This window comes from Nicrophorus vespilloides, unplaced genomic scaffold, assembly GCF_001412225.1.
Source record: "Nicrophorus vespilloides isolate i.1.1-1 unplaced genomic scaffold, Nicve_v1.0, whole genome shotgun sequence".
NCBI lineage: Eukaryota > Metazoa > Arthropoda > Insecta > Coleoptera > Silphidae > Nicrophorus > Nicrophorus vespilloides.
In genome coordinates this window covers 15,646-36,948 of record NW_017095538.1, presented here as the reverse complement: position 1 = coordinate 36,948, position 21,303 = coordinate 15,646, and the positions used below count along the sequence as shown (strand labels likewise).

The window sequence follows — 21,303 nt, the reverse complement described above, 5'->3', positions numbered from 1 at the left end:
GCATATTTTTGTTTTCTACATTTTTTTATAATTGCTAATTGCCATTATTGCGTCTGTTTTCTCAGTTATAACATTCGTTTTATCCGTGTATTATGTGTTGCAATACATTTTTTGTTTTGTTCCCGCATTTTACCTATCAACTTTTTTTTGCATATTTCGTGTATGTTATATAATTATTTTCATTTGTATATTTATTTTATTACTAATTTTACCTTGAAATGTCGTTTTTCTTCAACGTATCTTTTATAATAACAATAATAATAACATTTATTCCAAAAAATTACCAACAACAAAATAACACAATAAGTAAATTAAAACCAAATTGATTTATATTATTTGTAGTTCTTTTCGAGATTCTATATATATATTTTTTTATTTATAACGATTTCTTCTCATTTATATTTTATTATTATATAAGTCGTAGAATCACCCTAATGGTGGTATTATAAAAAAATATTTTTTATAATTTAATAAATAAATAATATATTATTAAAAAACTAAATAAATTAAAAAAAAGTTAAAATGAATGACTAATTACAAATCAGTAGAAGAAAACAAAGGCTATTGTATAATGAAATGATGTTTGGATTTCCGAGACAACTTCTATACCCGAAAGAGGATTAACCCTTGATATTTAAATGTTACCTGGATTGTTTTTTTGCGTCCACGTATGTCCTCTATGTCTTTACATATAATTTTTTTTTGTCCAGTGCGTATTCAAATTTTTAGGGTTTAGATGCGATCCTCTGTTTTCAAAGAAGTTTGGAGACTCAAATTTATTCTTTTCATTTATTTTTTTTTATCAAAATGATTCGACTCTTACAAAACCAGCATACTCATCTTGAAGAAGAAAAAATAAGATAAATCATGCTTCGAATCTTAGAGAATCTTTATAAAAAAAAACCATTTCATTAGTTTTTATGACGATAAAACTATATTTTAGGATCAAAAATATCCTGCAAATCAGGAATAATAAATTATAAAATTTTACAAAAAGTTTAATGATTTTATTTATTTGTAGCGAATTTAATATTTGAATGAGTAATTGCAGGGAAATCAATTATTTGATCGGAACATTCTGTAATCATACCCTTGAATAACGTAATTCCCAGTAATCGGAGTGATTTGTGAGGGTAAATCAATTAAATAATTGATGCACGTAATTGGTGAAAATTGCTAGTTCCTATAATTGGTATGCAGGACAGTTAGTTACACAAAGTTTGTTGTTCGTTGTGATGTAATTCTATATGATTGAAATAATTCGTGGTTTAATCCTTTGAAATTAATAAAGTAGTTCTAAAGTTGTGATATAATTTTACTATAGCATTAAATAATAATATAAAAATGCACCTGTCAAGTAACTTGTATTCAACGACTTCATTGACTACACTTGTGCGTACTTGTATATACTTGCCAAGTAATGCGTAATTTTGCTAAAGGCGACAAACCGCGTGAGAATCATAATGCAATAACGAAAAGCTTATTCAAATTACCTTAGTTCAATATACGTTACGACGAGAAGTTTTTTTTTTCATTACTAATACTTCTTCGCTATTATCCTGTTTACTCCTTTCTTTTTTTTTTCGACGTCCACGTTTTTTTTTCCTCGTAGATAATTTTCATAAATTATGCGCGCAAGAAAATATTCCCAGCGCAAGACTCGATGATGGAACAACAAGAAAAAAAAAAGGACGAAAAAAAGAAGCAAGACCTCTACCGTATTTTTTTTTCCGTGGAGCCAGAAAAAAAAATCCGGAACGTGAACCCTTTTTTGTCCGGCTCACCTCGTCTGTGTCCTGTAAGACAGTAGGGTTAAGCGGCCACTTCTTAATCACCTATTTTGCATAATATTCCTACCTACGACGTGCATAATTTATGCGCAGCTCGTCCTCCGAGACTCCTCTCGGTTTGATCCTGGATGTCCCATTTTTTTTTCCTCGGACGAAAAAAAAATGCACCTCGCATTATGTGATTCCTTTTTTTTGGTCTTGAGAACAAAATCTGCAGCGCCGAGATCGGCAGATGGAATTGCATTAATTAATTTCTGATTCTTACATAACAACAGTAAAAAAAATTCACAAACGGTTTAAAAATTTGTTGCGCTAATTATTACAACACGCTAATTAAATTCTTAATAACAAACATTCATTACGTTCAGTTGTTTGAGCTTCGTGAAGCAATTATCGGATGAACTGGAAATCAAGTAATTGCAATTTGCGCAAATATAGTAAGTCCAATGTTCGCGTGATGCTATGATGCAAAATAGATAGTCGCATCAGGAGGCAACATTTTGGAAGTCGCCCACGGTAAAGCGTGATTTTCTCGGAAACCATAATAGATTGAATTAATCCAAAAGATACATATAAAAGCTAGATACATTGGGAATGTAGTGAGTAGTTATACATTGTTGTATAAATACTCAGTGTTTTCACATTTTAGTGATTATAATAGATTGAATGGCTCAAAAAGATGCATGGATATTTGTAGAAATGTATGCAATAAGTTAATACGTATTTACAAATTACATTACGTAATTAATAAATAAGCTACGAAAGTTTGTTTATATTTTCTAGATATATTTCTGTGCAGAATAAATCATTTTTTGTGTAGGAAACTACAAATTAATTGCATTCTTCAATTATAAAGGGAAGGTAACGTGTGATATGCGACCCATTGAAATGCAAATCCGGTGGGTAGGATGAATACATTAGGAAGGTTGATGGTATACTTTTTTTGCCGACGCTACTGACGACCCCTGAATACGCACGGCACGGCAATCCTTTCCCTCACGGTAACCAGCATTATGTAAGAAGGAGACCAGGTAGAATGGTGTATGCAACTTTCTGGTCACTCCTTGTAAAGCTTTGGGACGTGTGGTAACACTGTTTTGTAATACCAGTAGTTCGTGCTTCATCGACCATCAAAGTCCTTTTCTTTTGAATTTCAAAATTTATCTATATTCGTTAAATTTCAAAACTTGCAATAATCTGTAAAAAATGCTTTTAAACAATTCAGTTATTAAGTTATTAATATATTGATTCTAAATGTTACACATTTTTAAAAATTACCTAAGAGGATTACTTTTGCACGGAAAACCGCTCACGTTTCCACATAAAAGCTTATACTGTTGTTGAAGTTTGTCGTTCTTAAATGAGTAAATATGTTTTTCTGAAGTTCAGAATTGTTCCATATATTTATATGCACAATGCACGATTTAGGTCATTGATTGCCTTTTTCAATTTTGATGATTTCCACACATTTAGAGATGCGGATTTAAAGGTTTGTGCACTTACTGGACTAATGGGTTACTGAAAATCTAATGCTTAAAAAGCAACGTAATCATTTAAAAGCACTCCCCGGTATAATCCTTATGACGCAAGTGACGCGTAAAATGTTACATGATAACAATGCACGAAATATGTTTTTATATAACACAATTTAAAAACAGATAGTATATCTTCCAAAAATATTATATTTTATTAAAGAAATTATCAATTTTTGATTGGACAGTTAATTTTTTATCACTATAAATCTCCTTGTAACAAGTTGGAGATTTTAGAATTTTGTTCGTAAGTTCGAAGGTCTATCCCCCGACCTGTATATGGATTTAATGTTCCTCATTGGTCGTTGAAATCCTAAGTGTTTATTGTATTATTATGTAATTTTGAAATGAGACCTTATTTAATAATAGTATAAGTAGTAATAGAATTTAGACATATAAAAAAATGTGTTAGGACCAAAAAATAAAAGAATTAATATAAAATAAACACGCAGGTAATTCTTGTCCTAGGAACGTGTCCTGGACGCTCACTGAAGTATTACTATTATTGATTGCAATAACAGTAAACAGCGTAAAATTAACGATGATCACACAATTTGTACTAAATTGAATCAGTAAAAAATAATTTGTTTAAATATTAATTAATAATTAAATTAATCACTGATTATAATTATATTTTAAAATGTATAAAATGTATTTTTCAATTGATGATGTCGTGTCCTGCAATAATGGCGCGTCTGTTGTTATCTAATTAATGGACGGGGGTGCTAAGTTTGTCAGGCGAAAGTTCCGGCATGGATTGTTGAAAGAAGGATCATAGTTTAATTGATCGGCAGTTTACATCCGCTTCTACGTCGAGCACCCTCAAATATTATATGTTTACAGGTGAATCGTAGGTGCTCCAGAGTTTGCGTTATCATAAAAACGGACTGTTGTTATTAATACAGGCTGCGCGCATCCGTTCAGTCGTCCTGCGTCAGTCGTTGCATGCACTCCTGCATTTTACCACCACGAGCTCCTGTTACGCGCGTCAAGAGATCCTGCCAGTTCTCACATCCTGGCAACAGTACTTTCAGAGGCAAATACCAAATAGGTCATCACCAACACCATCTGAAGACATCATTAGGTATGTCTTACATTGTTGAACAATCAATTTAGGAAGAAAATGATCATAAACGATGTGAGATAATTGTCTTAGGTCATGTCATTAGAACAATCTGATTTTGAGTTGTATTTTGTTTCGGGTTCAGCAATTAAAACGAGGAATCCGTGCAGAGCTCTAATTGTGGTAAGTCCATCATTGATGGATGGCGGAAATCTGGCGGTTGGCAACGGCAACCTGTCTGCTACAAAGGACGGTTGTTATGCGTAGCTTCGCGAAATCATGTATAAAAAGAAGCGAGCGGGAATAAAACGTGCAGACACAAATATGAATCGATAACGTATTCATTCCTCTTACCTCGTCTTCTATGTGTCCGTGTTCGAGCTCAGAGAAATCATTTGATTTGCATCCAACTTGGTAGTAGGCTTTATTCATCGAATATATAGCACATAACAAAAATTAACAAAACATCTATATATAACAGAAAGCTAACAAATATCGAAAATAGCACAATGCAACGTTAATTACAAAAAATATATATATATTTATATAAACTAATACAAATAAAGTTGGTCCATCTATCATTCATTGTTTTTATTTGTTGCATTTTGTTTTTGATTGGTAGCGAACACATATACCCTATACCCTGTTTAATTTTATAATGATAAGAAATAGTAGAATCTCGTTGGTGTTTCATTGTTGGCGGGAGGTTGCGGTACGGGTATTTCTTGGTGTCTAGACAGGTACTACATTGGTGTTCGACTCCTTGGTGATCAGTTGGCACAAGCTTCCATTGGCTGGGCGATTCTCATTCTTGGTCCATTCCAAGAATTTTCTGAAACAATCTTGTATAAAATTTGACTCTAACTTTCCGCCGGAGAAAGTCTTACTCGGCGATGAATTCCAAAGGAGTCCAGGTTGTGTAATCACTGTTGGGCATCCACTTGCGGTTCATTGGAGTGTCCAAGGTGATGGGCAAGATCGCTGTGACAGTGGTGTCCGTTGGTAGACCGCTGTTTTCCGCAGCTAATGATTTCACCAAGTGATGGACTGCAGCTTTAGCCATTCCGTAACCAATCATACCTAAATGGAATTAAAAAATATTTTTGGTAAATTCTACTAATAAACACTACTTATTTACATAATGATATCCTATAATATATATTTAATAAAAAGGACCTTAATTAAAGATTTACCAATTTTACTTATTAAAAATAACATTTCCATATTCAAACTAATGATTATTATTACATAAAAAATTAGTATCCTTCTTTGACTTAATCAATGACAAATAATCAATTTACTTCAGCGTATATTATACATCCCCTCGCCGTATTATCTGTTTGATGAGCTTTATTTCCTCATTAGTATGATACTTCTATCGTCATACATGCATTCACATCTACATTTGTTTCCCCCCATTTGTCCAGTTTAAACCAACATCACACACGATAATCCTCGTACATACATACAGGCACGTTTGCTTTTAACCCAACCGTTTCAGTCCTATTCACATAATTGTCATTGATTGCCAATGATTCATAAATATTATTACTTGTAAGTCTCCTGCAATCATCACCGATAAATTAAAGAATTATATTACTGTCAACCTTTCAAAAAACAATTCCAATTATACACGCTCATCTCACTTTTCAACAACAGTACCTCCACTACACGTGACTTAATATTCACAAAGCTATTGAACACATCTGTCTAAAACAGATTCCTCAATTATCCCTTCAACCATAATATTAGTTACATCAAGCGAATTCTGCATTCTGTAATGTATATTACACGCTGCTCGATACGCTTTATATGCTATATACATATTATATAATAATTCAAATACATATATTTACAAAATATAATGGAAATTATAGTTGAAAATTGGAAATAACAATTTAGCATGAAAACTTCATATTATTAAAATATTAAATTAATTACGTGAAATAATTAATTCAAAGTAATATTTTGTTAAATATCTTTAATAATCGGTGAAAACAAACGTAAAACATCGGTTGCGTCATTAGAGTCCGTTTTCTCTGATCTCGGATCGATTACGTAAAATCAATGAATTTTTATATATTCAGGGACACTTCGGCGATAATACCATAAACCGGTTTACTCAGATATAGTTGATCTATTCCATTTATCCGTTATACCAAATTTAAATTTAATTGGTATTTTCAAACTTTTCCCCGAACTTTCAAACAGTGCGCATGCTAGTTATCCAAGAGAAATATAAATATCTAAACTTTAACACTAAGATTACAAAAATACAATTTTAGTGCAAGAATGCATAGTATAGGCCACGCGCATTTCATTGCTGATGGATAATTCACGTAAATTGAAATCCCATGTTGTAACAAAATTTCCTTTTTTATTATCTAACATACGTTTACCGTTTGCATTTCAAAACGTTTTAATATAATTAATTATTTTGTCATGTTTAATGCATGAATTGAGAATATAAAATGTAGCAGACAGCAGGAAAATGTGTCTGTCCATTACGAAGCCGGATTTAAGGAGGGGTAGTCTCGTTCAAAACTGGACATCTCATCACCTTAGTTTCCACATAAATGTCCCCTACCAATACGCATTACAACCCTCTGGTATAAAGCTATAATCAATAGGGATTAATACAGAACTACCCCTCCAACAAATATACTGAAAGTCTGCATTCAAATATCAATTTCAAAATATGACTGACAACTAACCTTCACATTTAGTTTAAATAAAAATAATTCAAATTAGTCTATGAAATGATGACAAGTTTGTGAGGTTACCTGGGGTGGGATCAAGGGCAGCTTTAGCTCCAGTCAGAGTGAGCAAACCACCATCTTTCAAGTATTGGCTGGCAATTGAAGCTGAGATCAATGAGCTCCAAACACTCTGTCTCCACATCAAATCAGAGTGCTTGATGAGATCCTTGCTGGCATTTCCACCAGCCCATCCACCAGCCACACAAATAATGGCATCAAGCTTAGATCCAGCCAGAGCACTGGAGACATTATTGAGGATGGTGGACTCCTGATTTTAAAAGTTTTTCATTAGCTAATGCTGGTTGGGATTCTTAATATGTAAATTAACCTGTTTGCTGAACTCGCTGTCCTTGTCCACGACGATGTTGACATCAGCCTCCTGGTTCTCATGCATATCGATCGAACCTACCCACTGTATAAAGGGATTTCATTATATAGGTCAAAGGTTGTAGACTGGTCCAGCGAATACTCACGAAATTCTGGGCTTTGAAGTATTGCACGCATTTGGAACCAAGTGCTCCTCGTCCACCGTAAATAACAACGCGACCGGATACTTGTGCCATAGTTTGTCTGATGTTAACTGTTGATTTGGAAGACAACTTGTACTGGTAGCTGCTGCTTCAACGGTTCGCTGACTATTGCGACTTCTCAACCTCAGATGCTTTCTAACGACCTTCGTCGCAATCGCCCGATCCCGGACGTTTTTTCCAACGCCGACAGCCAATCCAATTTCCACACCAGTTCTTGAATACGTTTCCCTCATCAGGCAATTAACTAGTCAATGTTTACATTAGCATTGGATTTTCAAAACCGGCTGCTAGATTAATAAAACAATCATCATTAAATCCAATTTGAATTGCGCCCTCTTGCGGACATATTGATCCAGGATTCTATTGGTTAAATTTTTAAAATTACAGGGAATTACCACAAGGAGTCAAAGACCTCAAATTTTAATGTTTCTAGTTCCAGGCGACTAATTTTCGTCATTTCTTTTCTCTGAACTTTCGATAATTAACCAATTATAATAAACACTTCACTAATTGCCTCAAGCACAATTATTCCTTCATCGAAATTTGCATACTATTATCATCCGTATATCCTTGATATTGATTTGAATATTCAAATTGTAATTTATTGCTGTTCTTGTCTTGAGGTTGTCTCGCTTTCCAACATGTAACGTGTGTTCCTTTTTAGAAAGTACCAGAAGTAAAAGATTTGATAGAAAGGAAAAGTAATAGTATTGTACACGAAATAAAACGGAAGCTCGCAGAATTCTTAATCGAAATATATTATATTTACTTCATTATTTACATAGAATTAATACGTATACAATTGAACAGTGTAAAATAAGGTATCTTAATATGTCTCTTAATTGTAACTTGTCATAACTTAATAGAATATACATATATAATTTATAATATATAAATCTCTGATTTTTTTTTTTAAATATTCGTCCAGTTCACGGTATCACATTTAACAATTAGGCACGATAGTGATTTGTTAAGTTAGTATAGCAACATAAAAACATTGAGATGTATATGTTAAAGGAATTGAACAAAACAGGAAAACATAAATGGTGTCAGTTGCATCTCCTTCGTCAGGCTGTCGATGGCCGAGGATTTCCTTCCCACGCATCCCTTTCATTTTGCCGCTGGGTTCTCTTCAATTCTAAAAGAGTATAACAAAAAATGAATAATTAAAATTGTCCTTCTAAGCAAACACAATTATCAATTAACCTTTTGCTCTTTTGAGAGCTTCTCTCTCTTTTTGTTGTTCCTCTCTACTTATGGTATTCCTAGCTCCCAGGGCAGTTGTGATCATTCTTCGCGCAGCATGCATACTAGTCTGTGGTCTCTTCATAGCTGGTCTGAGGTCACTCTTTGCTGCTACTTCCAAGGCCTTCTGGCCCGCCATTGTCATTGGCCGAGATTTTATTATATCATGTTGCAGATTCAACGCTCGTTGGGCTTGAAAAAAAAAAATGCAAATCAACTTTCATTGAAATTCTTTCCACTCATTTTTTGCCATCAAATTTCACTATACATTCACCTTGTCGCGTGCACTTGACTGTCACAGATTGCGCACATATTTAATATAACAAAAACAGAACTTTCAAAATACCTTGTATTGATGAGCCCAGTATCAATAGGGCATGTGTCTCATCACACCACTTAATAAACATAGATTCCTTGTTAATATCACTATAGATCTGCATGATATCTGGTGTCCGGAATGTTGATGGGAAGTCATACAGTTCTATTACGTGCTCCAACTCCTGCATTTTTGGATTTATAATTACATCATCATCCTCTCCATCATCATGAACATTATTTGTAAAACTGATCTGGAATAGAATAATAAATAATTATAAAAAAAAATGTTATTTTGCAATTTCTTGGATAGAGGAATTTGGGTATGTTTTACTTGATCGTCATAATTGTCCTCCTGGTCATCATCTAAGAATAAGTCTTCCCAATTAGCGACCTGCATAAGTTTCACTGGGCTCTTTTTATTAGATTTATTTGAGGGCTTTTTCACATCAATGTTCAAAACATCATTTTGTACATGCTTAATAATTGGCCTACACTTCCTATTTACTTTTACAGTGTCTCCATTTATATCAGGTCCTGTCCGCTCTTTCAACATTATTACTAACTTATTTTCCTTTGTACTTAGTTCAGTGTTTTTATCAGTATCTACTAATTCCATGTATTTCATTGAATTTTTAACCTCTTCCAGAATCACCACAGGCTCATTACTTGCAACTTCAATCTTTTTTGGTATTTCCTTAAATATTGTAATGTAATTTATAAATTCTTTGTCTTATTGGGAGATGACTTACTGTTTCCGGAGTTTGCATTGGAATGTCACTGGGTTTAACATTGGGGGATCTACATTACAAAAATAAATGAATAAAAACCTGTCGATAAGAAAATATTACACTTACTGTTTATTGCGTTGAGCTGGGGGCACATACAGCCTCTGTGCTGGTCGGGTTCTTCGTTTCACACTAGACTCATCCATTTTGAGTCTTAAATTAATTGTGGATTTTAATAACTATAGCACATGGAATCACTAAACTTACTATAGGTTTTGCTGCTATGAATAGCTTGAGCGTTTTTGGATATACTGCAGGTAACTGTAGAGCATTGAAAGTAAATGGCTTCAAAATGAAAGTAAAATTGTGAGGTTTACATAACTATGAAATCACAAAACACTTTCTCTTATACTGCATATGTAATAATTCCTTCCTTGTGGCTTCTTATTACATTACTATTGGATGCGTGCAGTATAGCGTTTTTTCGATATCTGAAAAAGGAGGGAAAAATGTATTTAAATGTTTGTGTACTTCTACATGCGTGAAAGAGATAAGATAGGCCTGGTCGATAATTAAATGTTAAATTCCTCACCTTGCTTACACCTTCTTTAAAACGGTTTCTTCGCCTTGAAACGCACGCTCAGCAAATGTATCCGGTCAACCTTTCGATACGTCTCGTTTGATATCGATCGAAATTGTCGTCATTTATTGGGTAATCTGGCTGTAATTAGTTCTAAAATTCATTAAAATTAAACGTGTTTTCGTTTGCAAACAGCATCGCCATTTTGTCAGATTCTCCATCGGAGGCGCATGTCTAGGAACAATTTATTTATATCCTGGCTATGCTACAATCTTGTTGCTTGTTCTTTTTTAGATTTGGGGATATTATATTTATACCACGCTCCGTTTGTTTGGATCCAGCGACAACCTTGGCTCATTGATTTACTTGTTTGTTTTTGGTGGACTTGCCAGATTTTTGCATGCCAACTTGCCGAAGAGATAGATGATGGTCAAGGTTTTATGTGAATTTCGACAATATTGTTGATATCTTTCACTGCAGGCGGCGACAACGACGACAGCAAAAAAGAAAACAAAACAATTGCTGCAGCGGGCGGCGTACACGGATCAATAGTTGATAATATCCGGGGCTCGACTGTGCTGAACGCAGGGGTTGCTCCTGGTTCCAGATGCAGCCAGCCCAGAATGATGTCCCTGGCATCCTACCTACGTGCGCGGTGTGACCTCCCTGCCACCCGCACACCAAACTTGCGCCCTGGCCACCTGCACCGGGTCACATAATTCACCCCTAACCACCGACCCAACAGTACCCGATGAGACGTAACGCAGACCGATTTTGAAACCCCCCAAGACAAGCAACAGATTGCATCTTCACCTGTTGTTCCTCCAAGGTACAAATACTAGTCTTACATCCCCTATTGCAACCCATTCATAGCCTGCTCAGTTGTAACGACCCCTTGATGTTTGTGTATCTGTGTCGTCTCTTAGTTAAAATTACTTCGATTTCAATTTATTAACGATAGTAAAAGAAACAAAGAAAAAAAAACTATCGACTGCCCATATACATTGAGATGAACAGTTAATTATTACGCGCGATTTAAGCAAGAAATAATAATGTACGATTAAGCTGAAGAGTTCCATATGTTTATCCAAAAAACATGCAGATTCGATTATATAAAACCTCATCTAAATTCCTTGATAAATATATGATTAACCTACAGTTTAACGTTAATGCATATAATTAATGCATTAAATTCAATGATTTTGATGATTGTTATGATCGCATTTCCCTAAAATGAGCGTCGCATATTTACCGCCATTTAATAAATATGGATGCATTTATTACAAAATGGTCGCATTAACTCGTAATTTGATTGATTTCTCTTAAAACACGATTACACGATAAAATAAAGAAACAAATATAATAATATAACGAATTATCACACTAATTAAGCTGTAACTTAGCCATTTATAACTGTAAAGCGCGTATTTTATTGTTACTGCCATACATTAGTTTGTATGCATTATTTGTGCAATAATATCGTAAAAACAGTAAATAATATACTAATAAAAAAAATGTACAAACATACCTACATTTATTTGAAGTGAATCGTCATAAAGTTAACAGAAAATGTTTCTTAAATTTACCTTGGGTTGTTATTTAAAAATGAAACCTTAATCAATTTTATTGTTGCGTCGACGACGGCTTCAACTATTGATTTTCTACAATTGTGACACGCGCAATTATTACAAAAATAACTCAAGAAAATTTAATGTAAACTAACACAATATATTATTTAAATTACTTACATAACTTATACTGTGTAACAATAAAACGATTGTTTAGGCTGACTTTGGTTATATTAGATAAGGTCAGTTTTGAGTAAACATATGGTACTGTGCGATACACCGATTTCTCACATGTGTGCGCGTTTCAAACATGTTCAATTAATTTTATTTTTACACCAAGAATGTGAACTTTGGCGAAAAAATACACTCAAGAAGTACGCTTGTTCCATTTCGACGTGAATCCTGCAAACATTTACATGCAGCATGCGCGCACTCTATTTTTAATAAACGCTCGAAAAGACTTCATAATTTGTCTAGACGTATATTCTTAGTGTTTATTAATAAACATCTACTGAAATACTTATTTAAAGTATTTAATAATAAAAAAAGATTTATTGTAAAACAACATAAAAGCGGCTTAAAGTATTTATTGTTACAAAAAATTCTAATTCTTAAATAATGCGGAATTTCGTAAAATGAGAACATCAGTCTTTTTGAGTATACGGTGGAACCTCGCTTAACGAACAAAATGATGTAAGAAAAATGACTCTCTTAACGTGCGATGTTTCGCATAACGAGAAGATAAGTCCCGAATTGTGCTCTTGCTACATCATTTTCAAAACTTATAACCACATATTATGTGTATTTTTGAATATGTTTCACTATACGAGTAAAAATCCGGAAATTTTGGAACGGATTATACTTGTTAAGCGATTTATATTTTGATAAATGTAATTTAATAATTAAATTTATTCTATCTACAAATATCATACCTTTTTTTGGATAAAATAAACTTTTGCTAGTAGATGTCAAATCTGATATTATCCTTATAATCCAGATGATTGTAGTTTATTTCGAATCCAATGAACTGATGTAAAATCTGCAATATTACAAATTTTTAATATATGAGAATATAGGATTGTAATATTAATATAAAATTCTCTGAAAATTCTAAATGTAACTGAATGGTTTATAGAAAGTAATTGTTCCCTGAAACAACATATAGAAGTCCTATAAAGAATATAATAATACAAAAAAGTGACGTGTCCACAATGTATCCTTGGTTGTTCGCGAACAGCAGCGATTGACTTTTAGAAGCCAAAATCGTATGGTTTAACTAATCTGCAGAAACCCTTATGTGTTACTAGGTGGAATTATGGTATGGAATGACAGAGGGAAGGGTGCAAACAGTATGGGGGGGAGGAACATCAAATAAGTTTTGAAAATAAAATGCCTTTATTTAACGTTTCCAAGTCGATAACAGAATAAAACTAAAATGAAATAAAAAGTATGGGTCTCGAAGCAAATGAAATGGTGATGGACAAATGTAAAAAAATAGTTTTATTTTTAAGAAAATTTCGCTAATTTCCTAGTCATCTGGACATCATAACTGAAGGTAAAGCAAACTCAACTCGAAAACAAAAAAGAATGAACTGCTTTTTTTTTTGTTGTTCTTCATCTCCTCTTCGTAAATCCTCTTGGTGTATGGTGTGTCCATGTTCTTCTATTTTGATGGAATCCTATTCCGTATCTTGATTTCCTCATGGAAATTTCACAACAGTTAAAAAATAAACAAAGTCGTCTTCTTCCTAAGCGAAAGACAACAGACCAATCAACAATTCGTGCCGCAAGTTAACATGAGATAATCGAATACAGGCAGCACCTTCTAATAATTATCAACCAATATTGAAAATAAATATTACAAATATTATCTTAACCTTAACGATTATTATTGCGCGAGGTAATATTGATATTTATGTATATAAAACAGAAATAATAAAAATAAAAAATAATATATAGAACTAAAACATTGCCGGCCACCTATGAGTTCACGTCCATCATCTACCTATTACAATTATAGTGCTTGAATAAAACATGTTACGTGTCGTAATGAAAACATATTTGACTATATTTACAAATAAACAAATCGAACCGGAGCTCGTCACATTTTTTTTACACTCTTTTGCTCTCACTAAATCTTAAGTATTAAATTTATTCATTTTGTTTATTATATAATATTATTTTTGTTTCATTTCTTATAGCCCCCCTCCCCCGTTCTCTTGCAATCTTCTTTATATATATATATAAAAATTTGTACTCATCATTCTTCTACGCTTGAAAATTATACAATATTTATATATAGTATTTGCAAATTTGATTTATACAATACAAAAAAAAACACTATTTTCATTGTTAATACACATTTAACGCATGCACTCTACCTCATAAAATAATCAACGCGAAGAATTGTCTAAATAAACTTAGAATATATATATATATGGATATATATATATATTATATGTTACATGAGCTCATACATAGATAAAATAATATCTTGAGTTAAGCAGCTATTGCCAAAACATAATAAAACCTCTCCATTCCCGTACGGCTTACATACTCTATTCACGAATAGATTGAGATCACAACTAGTTCAATTCCAGTACACGAGTTACTTATTTAAGAGAGCCGCCGAGAATCTTTTCATTAATAACAACCTAAGAAAATGCAGTCTTATGTATATGAATAGTCAGAAGAACAAATATTAAAACAATATATAAAACCAGGGATGAAATGAAAGTTAATAGAAGTGACGACTAGAAAAAAAAAGTAATCCTACATCAAGACATGTTTGAATTAAAAAAAAAAACAAGAAAATAATATAACAAAACGAACAAACTCTGATCAAGGTACTGTTAAAGTACTGCAGTACACAGGAAAATGCATTTCCAATTACCGAGTGTGTTTTTCTCAATTTATTTGATTTTGTATAAAAGATTCACTGCATGGAAGACCCGTTTCTATAGTTGAACAAAAGATCCACATAAAATTAACTACTTGAACACAGAAGAAAACATTTAAAAATAAAGCCATTTACTGCTAAATGCGACAGTATTCGAAATAACAATTACATCAAATACATAAAATAATGATTTTTAAAACCCCTACACGCACATTCACACTCTGGTTATCACAAACTGACATTTTGAACAGGCAGAATTCTAGAATGAATTCGAAAATGGTATTTAAAAAGCAATGCACTCTTTCTTGCATTTTGATTGTTTAAGTGGAAGACAAGCATTTTTTTTTCTCTCTTCTTTTCTCTAACTTTACCGTTACGCTTTGCTTTCCGATGCAAACGAATTAAGGCGAGAACGCAAAGTACATGCCTGGATGGTCCAAAAACAAATGTACTATAATTGAAAATTTCAATTCGCCTAATGTGTAATCTTGATATAAAATTTCTACTTTTGCTATTTTTATTTACTTTTTTTTTGTCTTTTAACTTTAATCACTTTGCTTTGTTTGTCAGTCGGGGGGTCGTATTCTTTATGCTAATCGTCCAAAATTGGCACTTGGCTGGGCACTTGGTTCAAAAATAAACATACACATGAAAACAATGATTATGTACGCATTTATCACAATCCATCTTTAGAGCGCGCCGTGAAATCGATGCAGAACAGGCCGTAACTGTTTGATATTTTTGGCGCTAAAACTGTGTATACTAGCATGGGAGCGCCAAAAGTGTAAGTACGTCTTTGTTTTGAACGGATTTGAAATACTTAAGTACGGCTGTTTGGCGCAAGAAATATCACTGAAAGCGAGTGCGATTGTGTAGTATAATGAGTTAAATATATAAAATGATCAGCATGCTTCAAACGATTCATTTATTAATTCTAAAGCGCGGAGGCCGATCCAATAAATGCAATTTTTAGGCGAAATTATTATCGATTGATATTGTCTCCCTGCAGAATGAACATAATAATTTCAATTTAGTGGAGCGGCCTCGGCTGCGCGCCACTCCATCCATACTACGGATACCGTCAGAGATCGATGATGGTACTATAGTACCATTGATGTTACAGCGATGGTTTAAAGCATTGATTTTCAACAGATGTGTCGCAGTATACTGGTGTACCGTGAGAGGGTCTTAAATTGTTTAGGTTGAAAAACACTGGTTTAAAGGAACAGAGAGCGACTACAGATCGCACCCTGCATTACATCGAGCATCGATCTCACTCAACTGGATCATTTACACACATTAACTATTTATAATTTAATTAATTACGATTATATTAAGGCACAGAATGAACTATAACGGATTTGTAGATAATATTCAACAAATATTAAAATCTACAGACAAAACACTTTCGGGTGTTTTAAAACCCACTGAGCATTTATCACAAATACTTATTGCTTTTCCGAATGGACACCCGGCAATTCAGTGATATCTGCTGGGCCGCACCTGTTGCATCGATTTCCGAATTATTGCTTCTAAAAATATATACACGTTATAGACGTTAATGTGTATATACATACGCGGGCAAGTGGTACTTTCTACCACATCGGCCAAAACTAGATGAACAACAATGATTTGCTTTTGGAACGATTTAGAAGAAAGACAGACGCCCAAACGAATTTGATATAGGTATAGTTTTCTTTTGGAAGCCACGAAAGCCTGAGATTTCTGTTTAGCTGCGACCACGCGCGGGTCCTTGATGTTAACAAACAGGACACCTTGTATGCACGCAGATCGTACCCGTGTGGTGTTTGATCGCCGAGATTTAAGGACAGTTCTCGTAAGCATCGGTTATGCAACAAAAACCAAAGTTTTTCTTGCTATTTGTTGGACAATTTGAATATTCAGGAGAGCTCCATTTCGTTTTGCATCAAGATCAAAGGCACTTCGTTCAAGTGAGATGGTTGGCTCCTCCATAAGACAATAACAGACCGGTATGCTCAAAGAAATAGTCCAAAAACCTCGGCCGGTTACAACTTTAGATGTATAGCGCATAAAAAAATTACGAATATATGGAAAAAGTCGTTAAAAGTTGTGTTAACAATGAACCCGATATTCACCCAACTACTATTTCGTCTACTACCATCTACCGTTATTCCCATACAAGGTTATCACCTTTGCTTGAACTTGTAAGCTTTGTACGAATATATACATATACATATATAAATAAATACGCGTATATACATGTATATATACATATAAGTAGACTACAAAATTTTGGCGTTATCTGAACATAAAAATATAGATTCGCGTGATCCCGCTGCATGGAAGTACCGTGATTCGAAGCGAAATATTAAATATAAAGTACTTGACCATTATCTCTTCTCTTTCTTTTTGTATAAAAATCACATGTTTGTATGCAGCAGTAAAATGGTTTGTTTGTTATGGAGTTTGTTTTCGCGCGTTTAAGTAAATGTTAGATGTCTATCCGAGGACGGTACTGCAGTGTCAACGGGGGATTTTGAAATCTCCACCGCGTTACATAGACGAATTTCAACGTGTGATCTTTACCTAACAATTCATCATTGCACAATATATCAATCTGCAACATGTGGGAAGGCTTTATATGTTAATTCGTATATGCTTGTTTTCGTTAAATATACTCACATCTCGGTATTTCTCCATCCCATTGAGGACCTTCTTAGCGACGAATTTCTTCAGATGCAGTATTGTTGCTTGTGCTGAACACCTAATGTACCTCCTCTTCAGTGACTTCAAATTGTTGCTAACACATTCCAGACACACATTCACTTGTTCATCCTGTCTGTGATAATCTGACTCTGCATGCACATCTGCCACAGATTTCTCATCATGGAAGTCATTGGAGTTGTTCTGTATGTCTTTGGGACAGGTGAGACCCCGGATCTTGTAGAAGTCCCTTTCCCTTGCTATCTCATCTAAAATTCCAAAACAGAAAACAAAACAAATGCAAATCACTAGGTTGGAATTGTGGTTGGCTTTAGGTTGATCACAGACTTTTTTGTAGGTCTGGCACTAATTTATATACTATATCTTGCATAGTTCTATCAAAACTAATGTATTGTAAAGGATGAGATTGATGTATGACTATATTGCATGTTGGACAGGTGTTGTTTTCCTCTAGGTGCTTAACTAAACAACTTTTGCAAACTGAAATGGAAAGGGGCAGTTAGTTGTTGGTGCTTCATTTATTTTTAGCAAGTTTTGACTCACAAGTATGAAGGCATTCAGTAACAGTTGTGGCATCAATTAAATAACCTCTACATATTTTGCATGTTATATGATTATTTAGCGTTCTTAGCTTTATTCTTCTTTCCATCATCTTGGATCCGTTTAAAAACCATAACTTCTTTTTATATATATATTGATGATATAACCCTACTTTAGTGCCAGACACAAACAAAAACTAAGTTTACAAAATAATCGGCCATTTTCGGGTCACAACCACAACATACTACACAACACAACGCAACCATAATCTCGTAACTAAATTCATGGTGCTTTTTAAAATTCTATCCTATGCTTTCTCCTTTTATGTTGGTACCCCCGAATTATGACAACACACCGAACTGAGGAATACTGAGTCACGATCACCCCTTACACGTTTCACGTTTGCGTTTACTTCATTTGCCATTGCTGCTCTATCTCTCTCCGTCTTTCTTTCCATTGCTCTCTGTCTTCCCGTCTTCGTTCCACTCTCGCTCTGGCCATTTCTGTTCTGTTCCCATTAGAATAGAACGGAGCTCGTTCAGAGCTGCGTGTTGTGTATCTTATTATCCAACTGCAGTGTCGTGTGATTCTTAAAAAGTTTACTTTTTTCATCGACGAAATGGGGGACAATTCCAGAGAGAAGCTTATAACTGCTCTCTACACAGAATTCAATAAGCACCAACAGAAAGGGGAATATGATCGTGCTTTAAAGCCAATCAACAAGAGTAATGCATTAACCTAACCCATATGTTATATTGGTTTTCAAAGAAAACTCAAACCAAATTTATTTTTATAGTTATTCAGATGGCCAATGATGATAAAATTGCCTTAAAATGTAAGCTAGTCTGTTTAATTTACTTGAATAAATTTGATGAGGCCTTACAATTTTTAAAAAAGCAATCTGCCATTGCGGTGTAAGTGCTCCATTCCAAGCTATATCAGTTTTGTCCTACAACTAATCCATCCATTTCAGCTGCATGCCTTTTGAGAAAGCCTATTGCCTTTACCGCACAAACAATCCACAAGATGCCTTAAATATGCTGAATGATGTTCCCAATCCTGACCACAGGATCTTAGAACTGAAAGCTCAGGTGCTATACAGGTTGGAACAGTTTGATGAAGCTGCCAATGTGTATCAAAACATATTCCGCAATGCACCTGATGATGAGTATGAAGAAGAGAGGCAAACTAATTTAGGAGCTGTGGTATCATCACTAAATCAAAGAGAATCTGTAAATATTGAAATGATATGGTGAGACTTTTTCTAAAACCTCATTTTAGGACAAATTTACCTCTCAATTGCAAGAAGAAACATATGAGATGTGCTATAACAAAGCATTGATGTATGTCAAACAAGAAAATTTTGTAAAAGCAGAGAAACTATTGAAAACTGCTGAGGTTATGCTTAAAGAAGCATTTGAAGAAGATGGTGCTACTGAAGAAGAAACTGATATAGAATTAGCCAATGTTAGGTAATGTTATTAAATACATATTTTGCATTAATTGAACAATGAGAACAATGGCTGTTATTTCAGAGTGTTACAAGCATTTTGCTGCCATAAACAAGGACGCCTTAAGGAAGCCCATCAGTTGTATTTGGGCGTACTTAAATTGAAGCTTGACGATATAGCATTATCTGCTGTAGCTAGTAATAACGTAGTTGTAATTAATAAAGATCAGAACGTTTTCGACTCTAAAAAGAAGATGAAAGTGGCGACAAACGATGCCTTGATTCACAAGTTGCCTTCAAGCCAAAGGAAAACTATTGCTGTAAACAATGCTATTTTTAAATATTATTGCAATCAGCACGAACAAAGCAATAAACTGTGCAATTCTCTGGTTAAAGAATGGCCAGATTTAGAAACTAAGTTAAAAATTTTGAATGCTATTAACGATACTAAGATCGATTCGAAGGCGAATCCAGTTCAAAGCCTGAAATCGGCTACAGCAAATACACCTGAAGACGAGTTAGTGTTGAAGCTAACCGCCGTGCATTTGCTTCTCACTCAGGGAAAGAAAGAGGATGCGTGTACAATTTTGGAAACTTTAGGAGACAATCGCTTCAAACCTGGTATTATCGGTGCGCTACTGACTATTTATATGCATTTGGGTAAGGAAGACGTTGCTTTAAAGATTTACGAGGAAGCAATCGAGTGGTACAAAGCAAACGAGGTAATTTAAAAAGAAACTGTAATCGATGGTTTTGTTATCGTGTATTAATACTTTCAGAAGAGCGGAAAAGACCTGACCTCGTTCTTCAGACAAGCTGGTGACTTCCATATCAGAAGTGGTAGGCCTCAAGTGGCAGCCAAGAGTTTCGAGCAGATACTTATAAACAACGCCAAGGATTCGAAAACTACTGCCCAATTAGTTATAGCTTGCTCTCAATTTGACAACAATAAAGCTATTGAGGTCAGTTCAAAGTTGGGCTCCATCGCTGACCTAGAGAAAGACGTTGACGTAAAAATTTTAGAAAGTAACATTTGGCTGAACGCAAAGAAATCTGCGACAGGGGTTACAAATAAAACCGAATCTCCCGGGTTTGTTTTCACTACTTTAATATCACATTGCTTCATTTATATTTTATTGTCTAACCTTTCAGTTCATCGGATAATGCACCTAAAAAGAAAAAGCACAGGAAACGCAAGGGTCCACTGCCTAAGAATTACGATTCCAGCGCAACGCCTGACCCTGAAAGGTGGTTACCCAAATATGAAAGAACCGGTTATCGCAAGAAGAAGGATCGTAGGGTCAAGGAAATTATCAAAGGTTCCCAGGGAACTGCTGCAGGACAGTCAGACCAATTGTACGTTTTTTTAAAGAATGCGTTTACCTTTAATCATTACTTATTTAAACTTTCAGTGATTATACAAAATATGTTACCGAAGATGACGGAGCTTCGGTTCCCGAACCATCTCCAATGCAAAAACTTTGGAAAAAGGGCGGAAACAATCAGAAAAAGAAGAACAAGAGACGCTGATCGTACTCTTTAAGGGGTTCATTTATTTTGGGTAAATGGTAATAAAACAGATTAAGGACACAAGTGCT

General features: G+C 34.2%; 4 protein-coding genes across 7 annotated transcripts; 1 reads left to right on the top strand and 3 right to left on the bottom strand.

Moving 5' to 3' along the window:
• The first annotated feature begins 4,260 nt into the window (after positions 1–4,260).
• LOC108569934 (signal recognition particle subunit SRP72) lies at positions 4,261–21,295 on the top strand. Of its 3 annotated transcripts, XM_017931703.1 has the most exons (8): positions 18,721–18,980; positions 19,052–19,169; positions 19,229–19,487; positions 19,537–19,727; positions 19,791–20,427; positions 20,485–20,795; positions 20,858–21,061; positions 21,118–21,295. In XM_017931703.1, exons 1-8 carry the CDS (start codon positions 18,875–18,877, stop codon positions 21,233–21,235), a joined length of 1,944 nt encoding a protein of 647 aa, XP_017787192.1. In that variant the 5' UTR covers positions 18,721–18,874; the 3' UTR covers positions 21,236–21,295. The 3 variants fall into 3 exon arrangements, with proteins under 3 accessions (XP_017787211.1, XP_017787201.1, XP_017787192.1); XM_017931722.1 differs by lacking the exons at positions 18,721–18,980; positions 19,052–19,169 and adding an exon at positions 4,261–4,406; XM_017931712.1 differs by lacking the exons at positions 18,721–18,980; positions 19,052–19,169 and adding an exon at positions 11,307–11,371.
• LOC108569976 (dihydropteridine reductase) lies at positions 4,785–7,843 on the bottom strand. The gene is made up of 5 exons (XM_017931776.1): positions 7,618–7,843; positions 7,473–7,556; positions 7,169–7,412; positions 5,273–5,465; positions 4,785–5,217 (listed from the first exon to the last, which is right to left on the bottom strand). Exons 1-5 carry the CDS (start codon positions 7,705–7,707, stop codon positions 5,118–5,120), a joined length of 711 nt encoding a protein of 236 aa, XP_017787265.1. The 5' UTR covers positions 7,708–7,843; the 3' UTR covers positions 4,785–5,117.
• Positions 8,512–10,926, bottom strand: LOC108569962 (coiled-coil domain-containing protein R3HCC1L). The gene is made up of 7 exons (XM_017931753.1): positions 10,555–10,926; positions 10,092–10,453; positions 9,987–10,035; positions 9,569–9,931; positions 9,266–9,488; positions 8,881–9,111; positions 8,512–8,812 (listed from the first exon to the last, which is right to left on the bottom strand). Exons 2-7 carry the CDS (start codon positions 10,166–10,168, stop codon positions 8,742–8,744), a joined length of 1,014 nt encoding a protein of 337 aa, XP_017787242.1. The 5' UTR covers positions 10,169–10,453; positions 10,555–10,926; the 3' UTR covers positions 8,512–8,741.
• LOC108569985 (polycomb group RING finger protein 3) lies at positions 13,596–18,512 on the bottom strand. Of its 2 annotated transcripts, none has more exons than XM_017931788.1 (4): positions 18,259–18,512; positions 18,043–18,195; positions 17,674–17,963; positions 13,596–17,626 (listed from the first exon to the last, which is right to left on the bottom strand). In XM_017931788.1, exons 1-4 carry the CDS (start codon positions 18,365–18,367, stop codon positions 17,483–17,485), a joined length of 696 nt encoding a protein of 231 aa, XP_017787277.1. In that variant the 5' UTR covers positions 18,368–18,512; the 3' UTR covers positions 13,596–17,482. The 2 variants fall into 2 exon arrangements, with proteins under 2 accessions (XP_017787277.1, XP_017787284.1); XM_017931795.1 differs by having other exon boundaries at positions 13,596–17,608.
• Positions 21,296–21,303: the final 8 nt, after the last annotated feature.

Bases quoted from the DNA above. Each gene is read 5' to 3' on its own strand.
- LOC108569934 (XM_017931703.1), top strand. From the start codon at position 18,875: ATGGGGGACAATTCCAGAGAGAAGCTTATAACTGCTCTCTACACAGAA. The intron at 19,488-19,536 runs GTAAATATTGAA...ACCTCATTTTAG, and splicing joins CACTAAATCAAAGAGAATCT to GACAAATTTACCTCTCAATT. The intron at 20,796-20,857 runs GTTTGTTTTCAC...CTAACCTTTCAG, and splicing joins AATAAAACCGAATCTCCCGG to TTCATCGGATAATGCACCTA.
- LOC108569976 (XM_017931776.1), bottom strand. From the start codon at position 7,707: ATGGCACAAGTATCCGGTCGCGTTGTTATTTACGGTGGACGAGGAGCA. The intron at 7,557-7,617 runs GTGAGTATTCGC...CCCTTTATACAG, and splicing joins ACTTCAAAGCCCAGAATTTC to TGGGTAGGTTCGATCGATAT. The intron at 7,413-7,472 runs GTTAATTTACAT...TTTTAAAATCAG, and splicing joins ACAGCGAGTTCAGCAAACAG to GAGTCCACCATCCTCAATAA.
- LOC108569962 (XM_017931753.1), bottom strand. From the start codon at position 10,168: ATGGATGAGTCTAGTGTGAAACGAAGAACCCGACCAGCACAGAGGCTG. The intron at 9,489-9,568 runs GTAAAACATACC...ATTCTATTCCAG, and splicing joins AGGACAATTATGACGATCAA to ATCAGTTTTACAAATAATGT. The intron at 8,813-8,880 runs GTTAATTGATAA...ATACTCTTTTAG, and splicing joins AGCTCTCAAAAGAGCAAAAG to AATTGAAGAGAACCCAGCGG.
- LOC108569985 (XM_017931788.1), bottom strand. From the start codon at position 18,367: ATGATGGAAAGAAGAATAAAGCTAAGAACGCTAAATAATCATATAACA. The intron at 18,196-18,258 runs GTGAGTCAAAAC...TTTCCATTTCAG, and splicing joins TACTGAATGCCTTCATACTT to TTTGCAAAAGTTGTTTAGTT. The intron at 17,627-17,673 runs GTGAGTATATTT...TAACATATAAAG, and splicing joins GGATGGAGAAATACCGAGAT to CCTTCCCACATGTTGCAGAT.